The sequence below is a fragment of the Enhydra lutris genome, unplaced genomic scaffold (assembly GCF_002288905.1).
Source record: "Enhydra lutris kenyoni isolate GAN:26980312 unplaced genomic scaffold, ASM228890v2 scaffoldscaffold10, whole genome shotgun sequence".
In the NCBI taxonomy this organism is placed as follows: Eukaryota; Metazoa; Chordata; class Mammalia; order Carnivora; family Mustelidae; genus Enhydra; species Enhydra lutris.
This window is the reverse complement of record NW_019154094.1, coordinates 794,071-811,702: the sequence shown is the minus strand read 5'-3', so window position 1 is coordinate 811,702 and position 17,632 is coordinate 794,071. Positions and strand designations below refer to the sequence as shown.

The following is a 17,632-nucleotide window of genomic DNA, read 5'->3' as shown; positions in this document are numbered from 1 at the left end:
GTCCCTTCCCACTCACACCCATAAGCCGCAACCACCAGATGCTCAGACCATTTTCAAAACCTTGAATGACCTACCTCAGTCCAGACCTCTCTAAAAACACTTTCATCCTCCATTCTCTGTATGCTCAATCTTCTAACATCACAGAATTTTTTTCATCTCCTTGAAAAAGTCACATTATCTCTCTATTCCAGGTCTTTCTACCACATGCCCTCTCTGCCTCAAACACTCTCCCCTCATTCTTTGAGCCTCTGCTTGGATGCTATCCCTCCTCCACCAGTCCCTCTGGATGGTATCCATCCAGTTACAGTCCCCTTGAGAGGAGAGAACATGCTGATCACTGATATACTGGGCTAAATAATGTTTTTCAGAGAGGGAGGGGGGAGGAGGACCAGAGGGAGAGGAAGAGACAGTCTTTTTTTTTTAAGATTTTATTTATGTATTTGAGAGAAAGCAGGGGGAGGAGCAGAGGAAGAGGGACAAGTGGACTCCACACGGAGCACGTCATCCCACAACCCTGAATCATGACCTGAGATAAAGTCAAGAGTCAGACAATCAACCAACTGACCCACCCAGGCACCCTGGGAGAGAACTCTTAAGTAGGCTCCATGCCCATCACAGAGCCCAACATGGGGCTCGATCTCACAGCCCTGAGATCACGACCTGAGCCCAAGTCGAGAGTCAAACACTTAACCAGTTGAGCCACCCAGGCACCCCTAGTGTTAAATAGTTTTTATTGAATGATCCAACCAAAGGTTGAATGAATACAAAAATGGATGGACAGATGGATAGATGGATGGGTTAGCGAGTGAATTCCCTTTCAGTGTGTTGAGCAAACGTGGGACAGAATGGGCTGAGGCCCAGGAAGGAAGTACCTGAAATTCAAGTGATGTCACTTTTATCTGAGACGTGACTCAGCCACCTACACACACACTACCTAGGAATTGGCCAACTGTGCACACAGTCATCTGTCCACTCATCCTCCTATTCAGGACATCTCTTCTACCATCTTCCTGTACCCAACCCATGCTAGGCAACACTGGGGACCAGAGATGGCTCAGCTCCACACCCTGCCTGGAGGAGCTCCGGGTGGGGCAAGAAAGGGAAGCAGAAGCATGCTGTGCAATTATCAAGAAGATAGAAAGCGTGCCAGAAGCAAAGGGAAGCACAGGGAAAGGGCTGCTAGAATTCAAGACAGGCATCCGGGAAGAGGCAGCACTGGAGAAGAAGGTGGAAGTCTAGTCACTCCTTTACTCTCTGGGATCTGGACTCCAGCCCAGGCCCCTTGAGGGTCTTTCCGATATACAGACCTGTTCAATGGCTATCCTGCTCAGACACCACCTATCATTCCTTAATGCCCCCAGGATAAAACACAAGCTTATTTGCTTTGCACGTGGGTGTTCTGAGTCCAGTTCCTGTCTCATCACCTACTCCTCCCCACATATCATCTTCCCTCCAGACACCACAAGTCACCTGAATTCCCTTGGCACTTTCACACATCTGCATCTTGGTCCTGGCAAACCCTCCACCTGACACTTCTCACCTGACAAACTCCAAACATCCTTCACTGACACCTCCTCCAGGAAGTCTCCCCAGCTGAACTCTTGCTCTCCCATCCTTGGGTCCCTACTCCCCTCCAACTCTGACTACTTGATTCCAGGAGTCTGTGTCTGGGCTGCCTTTCTCACCAGTGTCCCCTTCAGTAAAAAGGGGATGGTAACATCTACCCTGGAGGGGGTCATATAAGAAAAGACCCCACCCAGTGCCCAGTAGGAAGGATCATATCACTGAGGTTGAGACCTTGGCCTCTGGGAGGACCACGTCTGGGTTTAAATCCCAGCGTACCTCTAACTCACTGTGTAAACTTGGGCATTTTAGCCTTCTGTCCCTCCACTTCCTCAGCTTCCAGAGGAGAAACAGAGCAACCCTGCCTGCCTCATAGCATCCCTACAAAAACTCAATGAGCTCATATGTTCCTGGCACATGGCAGGAGTTCATTAAATATTTGTACACATAAATGAATAATTAACCAACTGCTGGCTATTTTTATAACTATGATTATAATTATTGGTCACTGGTGTCAAGAACTTGTGAGATGAATATCTGCATCTCCAGCCCCCAGCAAGGTCTACTAGTGAAAAATAAATGCCTAGCTATCATGAAAAGCAGTTTGGTGGTTCCTTAAAAAGTTAAAGGTAGAATTCCCATTTGACCCTCCATTTCTACTCCTTGGGATCTACCCAGGAGAAATGAAGACATACAACCACACTGAAACTTGTACATGCATGTTCATAGCAACATTCATAACAGCCCAAAGGTAGAAACAACCGAATGTCTGTCAGTGGAGGAGTGGATAAACAAGCGTGGTATATCCATATATCCAAACAATGGAATATTACTCAGTCTTAAAAAGAGGTCAGGGTACCTGGGTGACTCAGTGGGTTAAGCCTCTGCCTTCGGCTCGGGTCATGATATCAGGGTCCTGGGATCGAGCCCCGCATTGGGCTCTCTGCTCAGCGGGGAGCCTGCCTCCCCCTCTCTCTCTGCCTGCCTCTCTGCCTACTTGTGATCTCTCTCTCTCTGTGTCAAAAAAGTAAATAAATAATCTTTTTTTAAAAAATAAAAAAAATTAAAACAAAAATGAGGTAAGGTCTTGGTCATCACTACACTGTGGATAAATGTCAGAAACATTTTGCTGAGGGAAAGAAGTCAGTCACAAAAGACCACATTGTGTATAATTCCTTTCCTTTCCTATAATATATCCAGAACAGGCAAAGCTGTGGAGATAGAAAGGAGATTGGGGGGATGTCCCGGGAGATGGGGGAAGAGGAGAATGGGAAGTAATTACTTAATGGGTTCAGGCTGTTTTATGGAGCCATGAAAAAGTTTGAAACAAGAGAGAGCCAAGGGTTGCACAACATTGGGAACACTCAAAATGGTTAATTATATGTTATGTGAATTCCAACTCCATACAAAATGAATGTAGAAAGACAAGCTATAATTACATGCCTATATATCACGTTTCAGCCTCTATAAATAATTTTCACCTCCTTTTGCCCATTAATCCTCTCTATCCCAATTGCCTAATATAAGACGAAGAAAGAGAGGTCCAAGAGGAGCTGTGCCTTTCTCAGGCTCCATGGGCCGTGGGGATTTGGGCTCAGAGCAGCCGGTTCCCCAGGTATGGTCCTGTGGAGGTCCCAGTGGGGAATGGGATCCACAGCTTGGGGTCAGGCCTGTCTGTCCTGACTCACAGCCCCACACTCTCAAGCTAGAGCCCCCATCTGACTCCTCCAGCAGGGGGCGGTAGTGGATGTCCTGCCCATCCTGAGGGAGGGGAGGGGCGAGGAGAGGAGAGGCAGAGGCCTGAGCATCTACTACATGCTGAAGCCACACTGAGGGCTCCACTCCCTATTCTACTTGGGGTCTCACAACCAGAGAGGACAGTACTCAGGAAACTGAAGCTCTTAGGAGTAGGGGGGAAGGAAGAGAAGGTGAAAGAAAGAAAAACAGGATTGAGAAAGGCAGAAGAGAACAAACCCTCATGAGCACCTACACACATCATCTGGAGCCTTCACAACCACCTCATTTTACAGAGCAGAAACTGAGGCCCTGTGAGGCTAGATGAATTTCTTAGTCACACAACAGTTATGACTCCAGGTAGGATCAGAGCCCAGCCTGCCTAAGTCCTAGCCCAGGGCTCTTCCCAAAATTGGTACCATTCCTTGGAAGAGTCACCTTTCCCAGGGTCTAGGTTCCCCATTTGTGCAGTGAGGTGGGCACCCCCTCACAAACGCAGCAATGGTGGGGAGGGCATAGCTGGGGAGGGAAGGATAGCAGCCCTTTCTGCTTTCATGGTTCCAGGGTGGCAACCTTGATGGTGGTCTCTAGACATGGGTGCAAAGGCCCAGGCTGGGGCCAGAGATATAAAATTCCTGGAGCTCTTTCATTCCTCCCCACTCTCTCAAATACCCCGATGCCTCTGGAGATGCCCAGTTACATGCGAGGCCACACTGCAGATCCAGACTCCTATGAGAGGGACAGGGCTGGATGCAGACACACTCAGCCTTAGAGGGTTAGGACTGAGAATGGAGAAGCCCAGAGAAGAAAGCTATGATCTGCCTGGAGGATCACCCCCAGGTCTTCCTGGAGAAGGCAGTCATTGGATCTGCATGTTAAAGGCTGAACAAGAGCTTGCCAAGCACACCTGGGGGTCCTACACCTTCGAAGAGGTGTGGACCTCAGAAGGGAGAAACAACCCTTCTACATCTCCTCTTCCACCAATCAGAGGCAGCCCAGGTGAAGCTGGAAGAGCCACAGTGGGAATGTCAGAAGCCAAATGTTCGGCTACCATAGCTTAGAATTAAGCAGCAACCATTTAACAAAATCCTGGGCCCACAATTGCCTATCCAAGCATGTTTAGCTCTGACTTCCGGGGCGGGGGGGTAGACATCCTCTCAAATTCCCGGGACTCTTAGATATTATCTATCTTTTCCCATGCTATTCCCACTACCTGTATTACTATGGCTGCTTTAGTGAACTCCTATTCATCCTTCAAATCCCTGCTCAAATGGCCCTTCCCCTGGAGAGCCTGCATGCCTAGAAGCCCAGGTGAGCTCTGGGAGTTCAGGGCTTACCCATCACTCAAAGGCCCGGCCCACCTACCCGAGGCGCCCACTAGGGGCTTGATGTAGTCAGGGTGCACCAGAACCAACAGCGGCAACACAGGTCCAATCCACACCAGAATCACATGGTGCATGTTGTCCAGCACCTTCTTCTCATCTTGGAGGCCCGTCTCATTTGGAAGATACTGCAGGGGGTGGTAGGGAAAGAAAGTGAGGAGGAGCCCAGCCCCAGCTTCCCCTAGCTTTTCCCTCCAGCCACCTCCCCTGTCCTCCAAATGAGCCCAGAATAGCTATAGGTTTGGCTGATGAAGGCTGCACCTGATAAGCTGGCATTCGCTCATCTGAGAAGTGGGGAAGAATGGAATCTCTGTCTGAGGGCGGTTGAGAAAACTCACGAATGAACAAAATGAGAGATCCCCGCACAAGGGCCTGACACATAGCTGGTGTCCAAGAAATAAAAAACAGTAACCACAAGCACAATCATGCATTTATTGAGTACTTGCTCTGTTAGGAACAAAATTACTAGTATTGTTATTTTTTTAAAGATTTTATTTATTTATTTGAGAGAGAGAGAGAGAGAGAGTGAGAGAGAGCATGAGAGGGGAGAAGGTCAGAGGGAGAAGCAAACTCCCTGTGGGGCTGGGAGCCCAATGTGGGACTCGATCCCTGGACTCCAGGATCATGACCTGAGCTGAAGGCAGTTGCTTAACCAACTGAGCCACCCAGGCGCCCCTAGTATTGTTATTTTTAACACATACACAGGGTTGCAGTGTTAGGCACTGCTATGAACACTTTTCATATATTCATACCTTTCTCACAAACTCATACCTTCAAAACACACAAGTATTATGTGACCAAGTTGCTACGATTTTCCCCATTGTCCTTTGCTCAGAAAGGCCAAATGACTTGTCTGAAGGGACAGGTGAGTCAATGTCTTGGCTTGGGCTTCCCCAGAGGCAGGTCTTGAGACAAGAGCTCTAGCTAGAGCTAGTGGTTCGTTTGGAGGGGGATCCCCCCAAAAACGTGGGCAGGGGACTAAGAAAAGTGAGACAGGGAGGGAAGGCAGCCAGTAAAGGAGGAGTTGCCGAGAGAGTTATGGCCATGGCAACTCAATGCTCCGTCTTCCTGGGGACCTCTAGGGGACACATGAATCAACGTCAACCCAGCAGAGGACGAGTAAGCTGGAGTGTTTACACATCAACTCCTACCATCCCATAGTCACTGGCTGGGGGTCACTCCCGGGGCATCAACTCTCAAGCCCACAGTGCACAGTGTGAGAGAAAGCCCTAGAACGCAGGTTCTGGCAGCTGGAGGTCAAGCCATCACATCCAGAAATGGGCCGAAGGATCCAGGCAGGCACTGGCGTCTCCAGCCACAGCGGCAAAGCCAGGATCTGAACAGAAGCCCCTGGGCTCCAAAATGCATGCTCTTAACAAACACAGGGCAGAAGTATGTCAGACCCAAGGTCAGAAGGATGTGAGCTCAGATCTGCTCACAGCAGCTGTGTGACCTTGGTTGAGTCACTTAACCTCACTGAGCTCCAAAGATCAAATCCATAATATTGGGTAGATCCATCCCTATTCCACGGGCTGTGAGAATTAGGGGAGAGCTCAGGTATTAAGGGACCTAACCCCCTGCCTGGCCAAACGCAAGGCCCAGCAATTGCCAATCAAATGAATAAATGAATGAGTGAACAAGTCAGCAAATGACTTCTCTCTGGCTCCTGTGTCTCCTTCTCAACCAGGTTCACCCTGAGCCCATCTACACCCAAGAGAAACCATGGAATCACCGAGAACTCATGGCCCCAGGAGGCAGGCTGGGTCCACAGGGTCAAGGTTGGACTTCAGAACTGGCCCTGTCCAACTGCCCTTGAACTACCTCTCCGAATTCCACGTCTGCACCAGGCATGAGGCCTGAACCAGGAATTCTCCACAACTGTCCCTCTGTTTCCTTGAGGCCTGGAAGGGGGACCAGATGAGGGCTATAGCCAGTTAGGAGCTGGACTGTAGGACCCTAAAAGCCTCAGGAGTCTGGCTTCCTCTGACCGCTGAAGCCCTTCTAGAAAAGTGCAGGTTTCATCATCCCAAAACAAGAGGTGGCAGAGGGTACAGAGCTAAGAGCAGAGACTCTGGAGACAGATGGCCTGGGTTTGAACCCCAACTCTGCCACCGACAAGCTGTGTGTCATAGGGCCAGCTACTTAACCTCTCTGTGCCATAATAGTCTCAGGAGCAAAATGGGGGTAGTTGTGGGAACCACCTCTGAGGACTGTCAAGAGGACAGAGTTAATATTTTTAAAGCACCTGACCTAATGCTTAACACCTGTGTGTGAAGTAAGACATGAAAGACGAGGTAAGAGAATGAGAGAGAGGGTACAAACACGTGGGGGGGGGTGGAGGCAGAGCAACAACATGGACAGGAGTTCCCCCCACCCCCGCCTCCTGCCTGGGGATCACAGAACCTGACAACTTTCACAGGCACTTGTACCTGTTGCTAAGCAATGGCCTGAAGTTACAGAGAAAATGTTAAAGTCATTCTGCCTCATCCCAGCTGTGTAACCTCTGGTAAACTGCTTGCCCTCTCTGAAACCCTACTCGATCCTGTAAAATGGGTCTGTTCATGGCTCCGCATTCTTGGGGGATGAAGGAAACGGTCAGGTCCATCATCCTTACTGAATACCTGGGACCTGCCCAGTCCCCCTGCCCAGCCATACACACGTACCATGCCTAGATGGCCCAGCAGCCAGTTGCGCCGAGGCGGCTGGGGGAAGCAGCTCAGGCGGCGGCAGGTGATATAGAAACGCCAGCAGAGCCTCAGGAACTGCATCAGCAGGCGGAAGAGGAAGAAGAGCAGGGAGAGGAGGAGCACAGACACTGCATACAGGCGGAACGTGGTCTTCTCCACTCCCAGGAGGTGCAGCAGGTGTTCTGTGATGGGCAGCATCCTGAGGGGACAACGGGATGAGGGGGTCAGTGCAAGGAGGAGCCATCCTCTGGCCATATGTGCACCACACACAGGATGACCTGTGGATTCAAGCAGCATGTACTTGGCACACAGTAGGTGCTCAATACACAGGAGTCCCAGACCCCAAGGATACCTCTCAACCTTCCCCCAGCAGTGACCTTCAGCTAGCTAGCCAGATGAATGCACCAGTGCCCGGTCCACATGCCCTCAGCTTTGACTTTGCATGGCATCCCTCCTGACTTCTTGCCCATATGTGGATGGCCAGAGTGTTGGAAAATTTAAACACACACACACACACACACACACACACACGTTGAAAGCAGCTCTTAACAAACAACTGATAAATGTTGCTGGATAGATACATTCTCCCTTGGGGGTGCCATGACCCTGAGATGTGAGCTCCACATGAGCCACCAGGCTTCCCCAGGGGGATTAAACCCCAACTGCCCACCACAGGAACTTTCTCTATTAGATGCCTCCCTTCCCTTGTCTGGCCTCTTTTTCTTTTTTATTTAATTCAGGTGAGATTCACCCAACATAAAATGAACCATTTGAAAGTATAATTGCCCCTGAAAAATGAAAGGGGTACCAAACCCACAAAGCAGTCAGAATTCCATATATAACTTCTGACTCCCCAAAATCTTAACTAATAATAGTCTACTACTGACTGGAAATCCTTACTGACAACATAAAGTCAATTAACACATATTTTGTATATGTATTATATGCTATATTCTTACAGAAAAGTCAGCTGGAGAAAAGAAAAAATTACAAAACTCTTAAGAAAGAAAATCCATTTATGGGACTGCACTGTAAAAATTCCACATATAAGCAGACCTATGCAGTTCGAACCCGTGTTGTCCAAAGGCCAACTGTGTACAATTCAGTAGCATCTAATACATTCACCGTGCAACTACCCCCTCAATCTAGCTCCAAATTTTTTTCATCACCCCAAAAGGAAATCCCATCCCAATGAGTCATTCCCCATTTGCCTGTACTTTCAACTGCTAATTTGCTTGCTTGCTTGCTTTCTCTCTCTCTTCCAAGTAGGCTCCATGCCCAACGCAGAGCCCAATGCAGGGCTTGAACTCACGACTCTGAGCTCAAGACCTGAGCTGAGACCAAGAGCTGGATGCTTAACCAACTGAGCCACCCAGGCACCCCTAATCTGCTTTCTGCTTCTACGGACACTTTGTTTCATATCAATGGGATCATCTATTATGTGACTATTTGTGTCTGGCTTCTTTCACCTAGCGTGATGTGTTCAAGGGTCATCCTCATTGTAGCGTGCATTGGAACTTCATGTCTTGCACTGCTGGGTAATATTCCATTGTCAGGATGTATCACAATTTGTTTATCCATTCATCTGTTGATGAACACCTGAACTGCTCCCACCTCTGCCGATTGTGAAATGTGCAGCTATGAACACGCATGTACAGGTACGTGTCAGAGTCCCTGTTTTCAATTCTTTGGGGTTCACTTCCTTTTTCCTTATTGGTATGTTCTATGGTCACTTCCCAAATAAGCTCCTTGCACTCAAATCCTTGCCCGAGGGTCAGCTCTTGAAGGAACCCAAATAAAGTGGGTAGGGAACAATAGTATTAATAACACAGTGACCAGGTATGGAGCATTGCAATGAGCCATGCGCCACACTCAGGGATGTGCATGCCTCGTTTTATGGAATCTTAAAGGCACTTGGGTTTTACCTTCTCTCCATTTTCTGGACAACTGAATCTCAGTTCCTCTAATTAAAGAGAGATTGGAGCTAGCAGAGGCCCCCGAACCCCCACCAATGGTCAAACTCCATCACTTTGGTGGCTCACAGACCTCAGACGATGACAAGGACATTCCTGAAAATGGATGGGTTCTGTCTTCATCTCTACTTTCCACTCAGTCCAACCAGCCAAGGGTTCACCTCTGTGTTCCACCTCCTGGGGCAACATAGCTAAAGGAACCCTGAACTCCAGGTCCTCACCAGTCTCCACCCACTCCTGCCCATGTTTCCCTCCATTAGGGTCTCAGACCCACTGGCTCTTCTATCAGCCAATGCCCAACTATATCCTCCATACATAAGATGTATGGGTGGGTCATCACCAAATTTGGAGAGCCCCCCCTGGGTTGGTCTGACTTACATTATAAGTCATGCAGATGATATGACCAATCATGAGGATGGCTACCATCAAGAAAAGAAATGAGAATTGGCAAACATGCAGAGAAACCTTGAACCCTTATGCATTGCTCGTGGGAATGTAAAATGGTGCCACTTTGCTGTGGAAAACAGTATGGTGGTTCCTCAAAAATATTAAACATAGGGGTGCCTGGGTGGCTCAGTGGGTTAAAGCCTCTGCCTTCAGTTCAGGTCATGATCCTGGGGTTCTGGGATCAAGCCTCTCATCGGGCTCTCTGCTCAGCAGGGAGCCTGCTTCCTTCTCTCCCTCTGCCCGCCTCTCCGCCTACTTGTAATCTCTGTCTTTCAAATAAATAAATAAAATCTTTTTTAAAAATATTAAACATAGAATCACCATATGATCCAGCAATCCCACTTCTAGGTAGATCCCAGTCAGTTAAGTATCTGCCTTCAGCTCAGATCATGATCCCAGGGTTCTGGGATCAAGTCCTGCATCAGGCTCCTTGCTCTGTGAGAGGAGACTGCTTCTCCCTCTGCCGGCTATGCCCCCTGCTTGTGCACTCGCTCGCACTCTCTCTCTCTCATTCTCTCTGACAAATAAATAAATAAAATCCTAAAAAAAAGAAGAAGAAGAAGAAGAAGCAGGGACTCAAACAGATATCTGCACATCCATGTTCATAGCAGCATTAGTCACAATAGCCAAACAGTGGCCATAATGTGGTCCATTCATACAGGGGAATATTATTCGGATCTAAAAAGGATTCTGACACCTGGTAAAACATGGATGAACCTCGAGGACATTATGTTAAGTGAAATAAGAGACACAAACAACAAATGCTAGGTGATCTCACTTAAAAGAGGTCTCTAGAGGAGTCAGATTCAGAAACAGGAAGTAGATAGTGGGCTTGAGGGGTTGGGGGAGTGGGGGGCTTGAGGGGCCCAGGGGCGGGAGTTAGTGATTAACAGGGACAGAGTTTTAACTGAAGAAGATGAAAAGTTCTGGAGATGGACAGTGGTGACAACTGCACAACAATGTGAATGTACTTAATACCACTGAACTGTACACTTAAAATGTTTAAGATAATAAATGTTATGTGTATTTTACCACAATTAAAAATATTTTTTTTATTTTTTTAAAGATGTATTTATTTATTTGGTGGGGAGGGGCACAAGGAGAGGGGAGATAGAATCCCAAGCAGACTCTGCCCTAAGCATGGAACCCAATGTGGGACCCGATCCCACAACCCTGAGATCATGACCTGAACTGAAACCAAGAGTTGGACACCTAACTGACTGAGCCACCCAGGGGCCCCAAAAAATCTTTTGAAAAAGACAGACTAGCTGGTGTAGGTGATATGCCCCCTGGAAGGCCCAGGTAGGGATGGAGGTGGGAAGCAAATAACCTCTCAAAATGAAGCCCAGAGAGCTCCAAGTCACAAGTCCCAGGCAGAAGGTCATGGGCAGCTCCAGGTGACACACTCACCAGGGAGTAGCTGTGGATATTTGTTTCTTTACTGATTTAATAGAGGGTCATGATTCTCCCCCAGCATGCCAGGGAAGGCAGCCAGTGATTACGATCCAGAACTGCGAACTTCCTCTAATGCTCTCACATGCCAGGCTTCTCACCAAGTGTTCTATTTGCATTTCTTTGCCATTCAGTTGGCAAATTATGTTTGATCTCCTCCTATGTGTGTGACTCTGTTCTGGGCATGGAGATGTAATGGTGAGCCGGACACACATGGTCTAGGCCCTTAAGAGAGGTGGCCACCAAGAGACATGACAGAACACCATGTAAACACACTGCATGTCTTGAAAGAGGTAAAGCAGGTTTGGGAGTGCCTGAATATGTGCCCCCCAAAGACATCAGTTCTCTGAAACCTAGGAATGAGACCTTCTATGGCAAAGTCTTTGCAGATGGGACTAAGTTAAGGGCCTAGAGATGAGAAGAATAGCCTAGATTGTCTTGGTTGGTCCCAGCTGGAATGACAGATGTCCTTACAAGAGAGAGGCAGAGGGATAGGGGCGCCTGGGGGCCTCAGTTGGTTAAGCATCCAACTCTTGATTTTGGCTCAGGTCCTGATCTCAGGGTCATGAGATCAAGCCTCACATAGGGCTTAGCAGGGAGTCTGCCTGAGATTCTCTCCCTCTGCCTCTGTCCCTCTCCCCACTCATGTGCTCATGCTCTCTCTCTCTCTCTCTCTCTCTCTCTCTTTCTCTAAAACAAAAAAGAGAGAGAGGCAGAGGGAGATTTGACACACTGAAGAGGAGAAGGCTGTGCAAAGATGCAGGCAGACCCTGGGACACTGGAGTCACCAGAAGCTGGAAGAGGTAGGAAACAGATTCTTCCCTACAACCTTCAGAGGGAGTGCGGCCCTGCCAACACCTGGATTTCAGACTTCTGGCCTCCAGAACTACAAGATAATAAGTGTGTGTTGTTTTAAGCCCCCCAGTTCATGGTAAATTGTTACAGCAGCCACAGGAAACTCATACACAGCATAAGATGATACAGACCAATCCTTTTAGATAAGGTGGTCCAGGAGGGTTTCTCTGGCGAGGGGCTAGCTGGGCAGACACTTGAATAAAGAACCTAAAGGAAAGGGGCTTTCCTATTAAATGCACATGTGTGCACACACACACACATAACTGGGTTCTATCTAATCCTGACTCCACTGACTAGCTGTGTGGCCTGGGCCTCAGTTTCCCTAACTGAAACTGGAGGTGACTGTAAAAGATGATTCTGGGATCCATCCCAGTGTGACCTTCTCCTGTGTGTGGCCTGGAGTCAGGTGGTGTCGCCACTTTGGCAGACCCAAGACTTCTGGGTCCTCTCTAACCCCTGGGCAACTTGACTGCAGTCTGGCTGCCATCCCAGACACCATAGTCACCTTTCTGAAGGTCTGTCTTCACTCCACTGCTCTAACACCCTCCATGGCTCCCCACTACCCTCAGTCTGGCATTCAAAGCCCTTCAGGAGCTGACCCCTGCCCATCCTCCACTTCAGCCATAAAGATCCCACTTCTCAAGATGTTTTGGACCCCTTCACCCAATTTGTAAATGTTGGAGTTCCTTAGGACTGGTCCCGAGTCATCTCTTCCTCTCTCTCTCTCTCTCTCTCTATAGACCCTAGGAATCTCACCCCCTCCCATGGTTTTTGTGACTTTGTCTCTGAGGTGCCACCCATGTCTCGACAATGCTCCTAATGGTCCAGCCACCTCCTGGATGTCCCCCAGGGGCGTATCCCAGGCCGTCATATTCACCTCACCTCCTTCCTCCCTCTCGTCCCACATCCAATCTGTTATCAGGTCCTGCCAGTAGTCTATCCTAAATATCTTTCACACCCATTTGCTTTTCTCCATCCCATTATCCCAACCCGTGTCAGGCCGCCAGTGCAGTAGCCTCCTCCCATTGGTCTCCCTAATTCCCTCCTGCCCCACTGCAGCAGTCCACTTTCCACACAGCAGCCAAAGGGATCTTCCTAAAATTAAATCAGATCACAGCCTGTTCAAAATACTCCCATGGTTCCCCATAACACTCTAAACACAATTCAGATTCCTTCCCACAGACTACAGTGCCCTGCGTCCCTGGCCCCTGTAGGACCCCTCCAACTCTCTCCCACTGCCCTCCCCCTCACTCACTCAACTCCAGCCACTCTGATCACAGGCCAAGTTCATTCCCCTTTCAGAGCCTTTGCACATGCCTTTCCCCCCAGCTCTGTGTATAAGGGCTTCTCCTCATCCTCCAGGCCTACCTCTGCTCGGACAGTCCAATTTTTACCACAATCAGCCACCTCCCTTATCGAGCATCATCTGTGTGCAGTGGCTCTCTGGGTCATTTCTTTTATCCTCCTAGTAGCCGCCAAAGGCAGTGGGGGGGTCTTCTGAATGGAGTCACAGCAAGAAACTCTACCCCCACCCAGAAAAATCCCAGCTGATATCCTGACAAAGGAAATGTCTTCCCGAAAAATTGAAATGGGAGTGAGCTGCAACAAGAGAAAAGACCAGCTCCCAAAGAAAGGAGCCTGCTCCAGGTGGGTGGGCCAGGGAGGGGAGTTCTGAAGTACCGGGCCCACCCCCCTCTGCCAGACGTGGGCTACAACTCTTCCCAGGACAGACTCTGCTCCAAGCAGAAAGACACATACTATAGATCGTCAACTGGTTGTCATCCTGACAGCCTCCATCTTCTCATCTGCAAAATGGTAACAACAGCAAGAAGTCCATCTGATGCTCATGGGAAAAGCTCAATAAATTGGGGAAGTTGAGTCCTCTGCTTTCTGTAGCTGGGTTCCTCTTGCCCCCCTCCAAACAAGAGCACACCTGCCAAGCCCCCCCACCAAAAAAGTGCTACCAAAAGTTTTGAGGTGGTACAGCCACTTTGAGAAATAGGTTGGCTGTTCCTCAAAAAGTTAAACATAGAATTGGCAGTTCCAAGGGGTGCCTGGGTGGCTCAGTTGGTTAAACATCTGCCTTTGGCTCAGGTCATAGGGTCAGGGCCCTGGGATCAAGCCCCACATGGGGGGGGGGGGTCCCTGCTCAGTGTGGAGTCTGCTTCTCCCTCTCCCTCTGCCGCTTCTCCAGCTTCTGCTCTCTCTCTCAAATAAATAAAACCTTAAAAAAAAAAAGAACTGGAAGTTCCTCTCCTAGGTATATAGTCAAAAGAATGGAAAATGTACTCTGATAGTTGTATATAAATATGCATAGCCACACTATTCAGAATAGCCAAAAGGTAGAAACAATCCAGAGGTTCTTCAACAAATGAATGGATGCATATCATGTGGCATATTCATGCAATGGAATATTATTCAGCCATGAAAAGGAATGAAGTCCTGCTATAGATACAACAAAAATGAACCTCAAAAACATTACACTGAGTGAAAGAAGCCACATATAAAAGGCTTAGCATGTCTGACCCCATTTAAAAATGTTCAGGCAAATCCAGAAAGACAGCAAACAGACTGGTGGTTGCCTGGGGCTGGGGGAGAAGCAAGTGACTGCTAACAGGGATGGGATCTCTCCTTTTGGCGAGATGAAAATATTTTGGAGCTAGATAGAAGTGATGGTTGTACAACACTGTGAATGTGCTAAACGCCCCTGAATTTTTCATTTTTAAATAGTTATTTTATATGAGATAAACTTTGCTTCAATATTTAAAAATGAAAAAAAAAAAGGCTTTGGGGACCCATGAGAAATTTATCATGATGGTTACCTCTGGAAGGGGCTTGGAAAAACTGGAGGTAGGAGGAGAAGGGAAACTTAACTTTCTCTGTCCGTCTTTGGGACTTTTTGACTTTCTATAATATGAGCACATAATGCTCATTCAAAAATGTTTTAATTAAATATAAAGATAAAAAAATAAATAAATATAAAGATGAATCAGTTGACTGTACAACCCAAAGAATGAGTTCTAATGTAAACGATGGACTTTAGTTAATCATACTGTATTTATATTGGTTCATCAGTTGTAAGAAACATATCACCCTAGGGGTACCTGAGTTACTCAGTTCGTTAAGCATCCAACTCTCGATTTTGGTTCAGGTCACAATCTTGGAGTTATAGGATTGAGCCCCATGTCTGGCTCTGCGTTCTGCGCTCAGCGCTCAGCAGAGTCTGCTTGAGGTTCTCTCTCTCCCTCTCCCTCTCCCTATCCCCCGCTACTACTCTCTCTAAAATAAACAAATAAGCAGGGTGCCTGGGTGGCTCAGTCGGTTGGGCATCTGCCTTCAGCTCTGGTCATGATCCCAAGGTCCTAGGATCAGGTCCCACGTTGGGCTCCCTGCTCAGTGGGGAGTCTGCTTCTCCCTCTGCCCCCTCCCCCTGCTTGTGTGCTCGCTCGTGCGCTCTCTCTCTCTCTCTCTCGTGCTCTCTCTCTCAAATAAATAAATAATATATATTTTTTAAAGATTTTATTTATTTATTTGACAGACAGAGATCACAAGTAGGTGGAGAGGCAGGCAGAGAGAGAGGAGGAAGCAGGCTCCCCGCTGAGCAGAGAGCCCAATGTGGGGCTCGATCCCAGGACCCTGGGATCATGACCTGAGCCGAAGGCAGAGGCTTTAACTCACTGAGCCACCCAGGTGCCCCATAAATAATATATTTTTAAAAATTCTGTAAAAAGTAAATAAACAAACAAGAAAATATTTTTTAAAAAGAAACATATCATAATGGAAGATGTTAACAGTAGGGGAAATTGTGGGAAGTTGAGGGGTGTTTTGGGACTCTATTTTCTGCACAATTTTTCTGTAAACCTAAAACTGCTCTAAAATATAAAGCCTATTTAAAAGTTAATTAGTTGAGGGGCACCTGACTAGCTCAGTCAGTAGAGTGTGTGACCCTTGATCTCAGAGTTGTGATTTTGAGCCTCACATTGGGTGTAGAGATTACTTAAAAAGATTTTTCAATGGGGCGCCTGGGTGGGCCAGTCAGTTAAGAGCCTGCCTTCAGCTCAGGTCATGATCCCAGGGACCTGGGATCTAGCCCCACATCAGGCTCCTTGCTCAGCAGGGAGCCTGCTTCCCCCTCCCCTCTGCCTGCCTGCCACTTTCCCTGCTTGTGCTCTGTCTCTCACTATCTCGGTGGGTGTGTCCAATAAATAAATGAAAGCTTTAAAAATTGTTTTTTCAAAACTTTTTTTAAAAAAAGTTAATTAGTTGAAATTAATGAAAAATGAATAAAGATGCTTCAGTTGGGGAGAGAGTGTTCTGGGGCTCAGAGAGCTGTTTCTTTCTTGATGTGTATTCTTTGACATGTATGGGTTCAACTTGCAAAAACTCCTTACACTTCAACTTAAAAAATTAAAAATAAAATGTTGTTTTGGGACTGCATCTCTCTTAAAATGTGCATTTTTGATTCAGACAAGCCTGGATTCAAATCACAGCCCTGCCCCTCCCCAAGTAAGCAGCCTTGAGTAGAGTCTGGTCCCCTCCCCACAGCCTCTGTTTGCCAGTCTGTGAAATGTGTTAATAACAGCAGGTCCGATACTTCTTAAAGTTGTTTGGGACACTTCAGCGAGATGAGGTTTGGCAGGAGGGATGCAAATTTTAGCCATCATTCCTATTTCCATTATCACTCTTTTATTGGAGGCAGAGAAATTCAAAGCTGACACTCTCAGGATGCTCCAAGAGGCTGGCAAACCCGCTCCTCTGGTGCATCAGACACCAGGCAAGGACATCCAGTGGCCCCACCCTGGCAGAAGTGGCCCCACCTGTCCTCCTGGGGCCGGCATTATCTGAAAACTGAGGTGCCAGGGACTGGCTCAGTGGCCCACGCCCATGGAGCGCTGGTTTGTCAGGTTAGCCCGGCCTCCTGTCGGGGACTTGTCATACAAGGTGTGTGGGCTCCTGAGAAGGAATGCAGGACACAACTGCACACCCCCCTCCCGCCAGAAACCACATATCTGCCTCTCCTTGAACCACAGGTCCTGGAGCCCACTGGCAGCCTGGCAGCCAAGACCCCCAACACTGACTCCACTGCCCCATACCCTCGCCCTGCCCTGCACTCACTCCGGAAACCTGTAGTTGAGACGACCTACCCCCATCCCTGCTCACAGCACCCCCTTTCTATGCCAAAGGGCTGCCTGACACCAGAGACTCCCAAACTGCCTAGAAGTCTGAGCTGAGAGGAGGCTTACTCCAAATTTCTGGCGTTCTGAGAAAGAACTTCAAGGGGCAGTTCTGAGAAAGAACTTCAAGAACTAAGGGCAGAGCCAAGTTGGCCAATGGAAGTGGGAAGGAGAGTTTTACTACAGCTTTGGGCATATGTAGGCTTTTGCCTGCAGCTTCCTTGGCCCAAAGGAGATCCTAACAGAAAACGAAGTTTTAAAAAAAACTACCAGTAATCTAGATCATTCCAGAACTGCAATTGTCTCAGCCCACCATCCCAACCAAGTGTGACCACACTTGGACATGAGCCTCAGAAAGGATTCCA

At 48.1% G+C, this 17,632-nt stretch overlaps 1 protein-coding gene across 6 annotated transcripts in view; it reads right to left on the bottom strand.

The window, feature by feature from the left end:
• The window catches only part of LOC111143780 (cytochrome P450 4F22), a 62,479-nt gene that overhangs the window by 11,515 nt on the left and 33,332 nt on the right, over nt 1–17,632 (bottom strand). For all 6 annotated transcript variants that reach the window (XM_022497645.1, XM_022497643.1, XM_022497641.1 and 3 more), the window contains 2 exons: nt 7,343–7,565; nt 4,663–4,807 (listed from right to left, as the gene is read on the bottom strand). In XM_022497645.1, the coding sequence (XP_022353353.1) occupies nt 4,663–4,807; nt 7,343–7,565 (368 nt within the window). The remainder of the gene's footprint in view (nt 1–4,662; nt 4,808–7,342; nt 7,566–17,632) is intronic.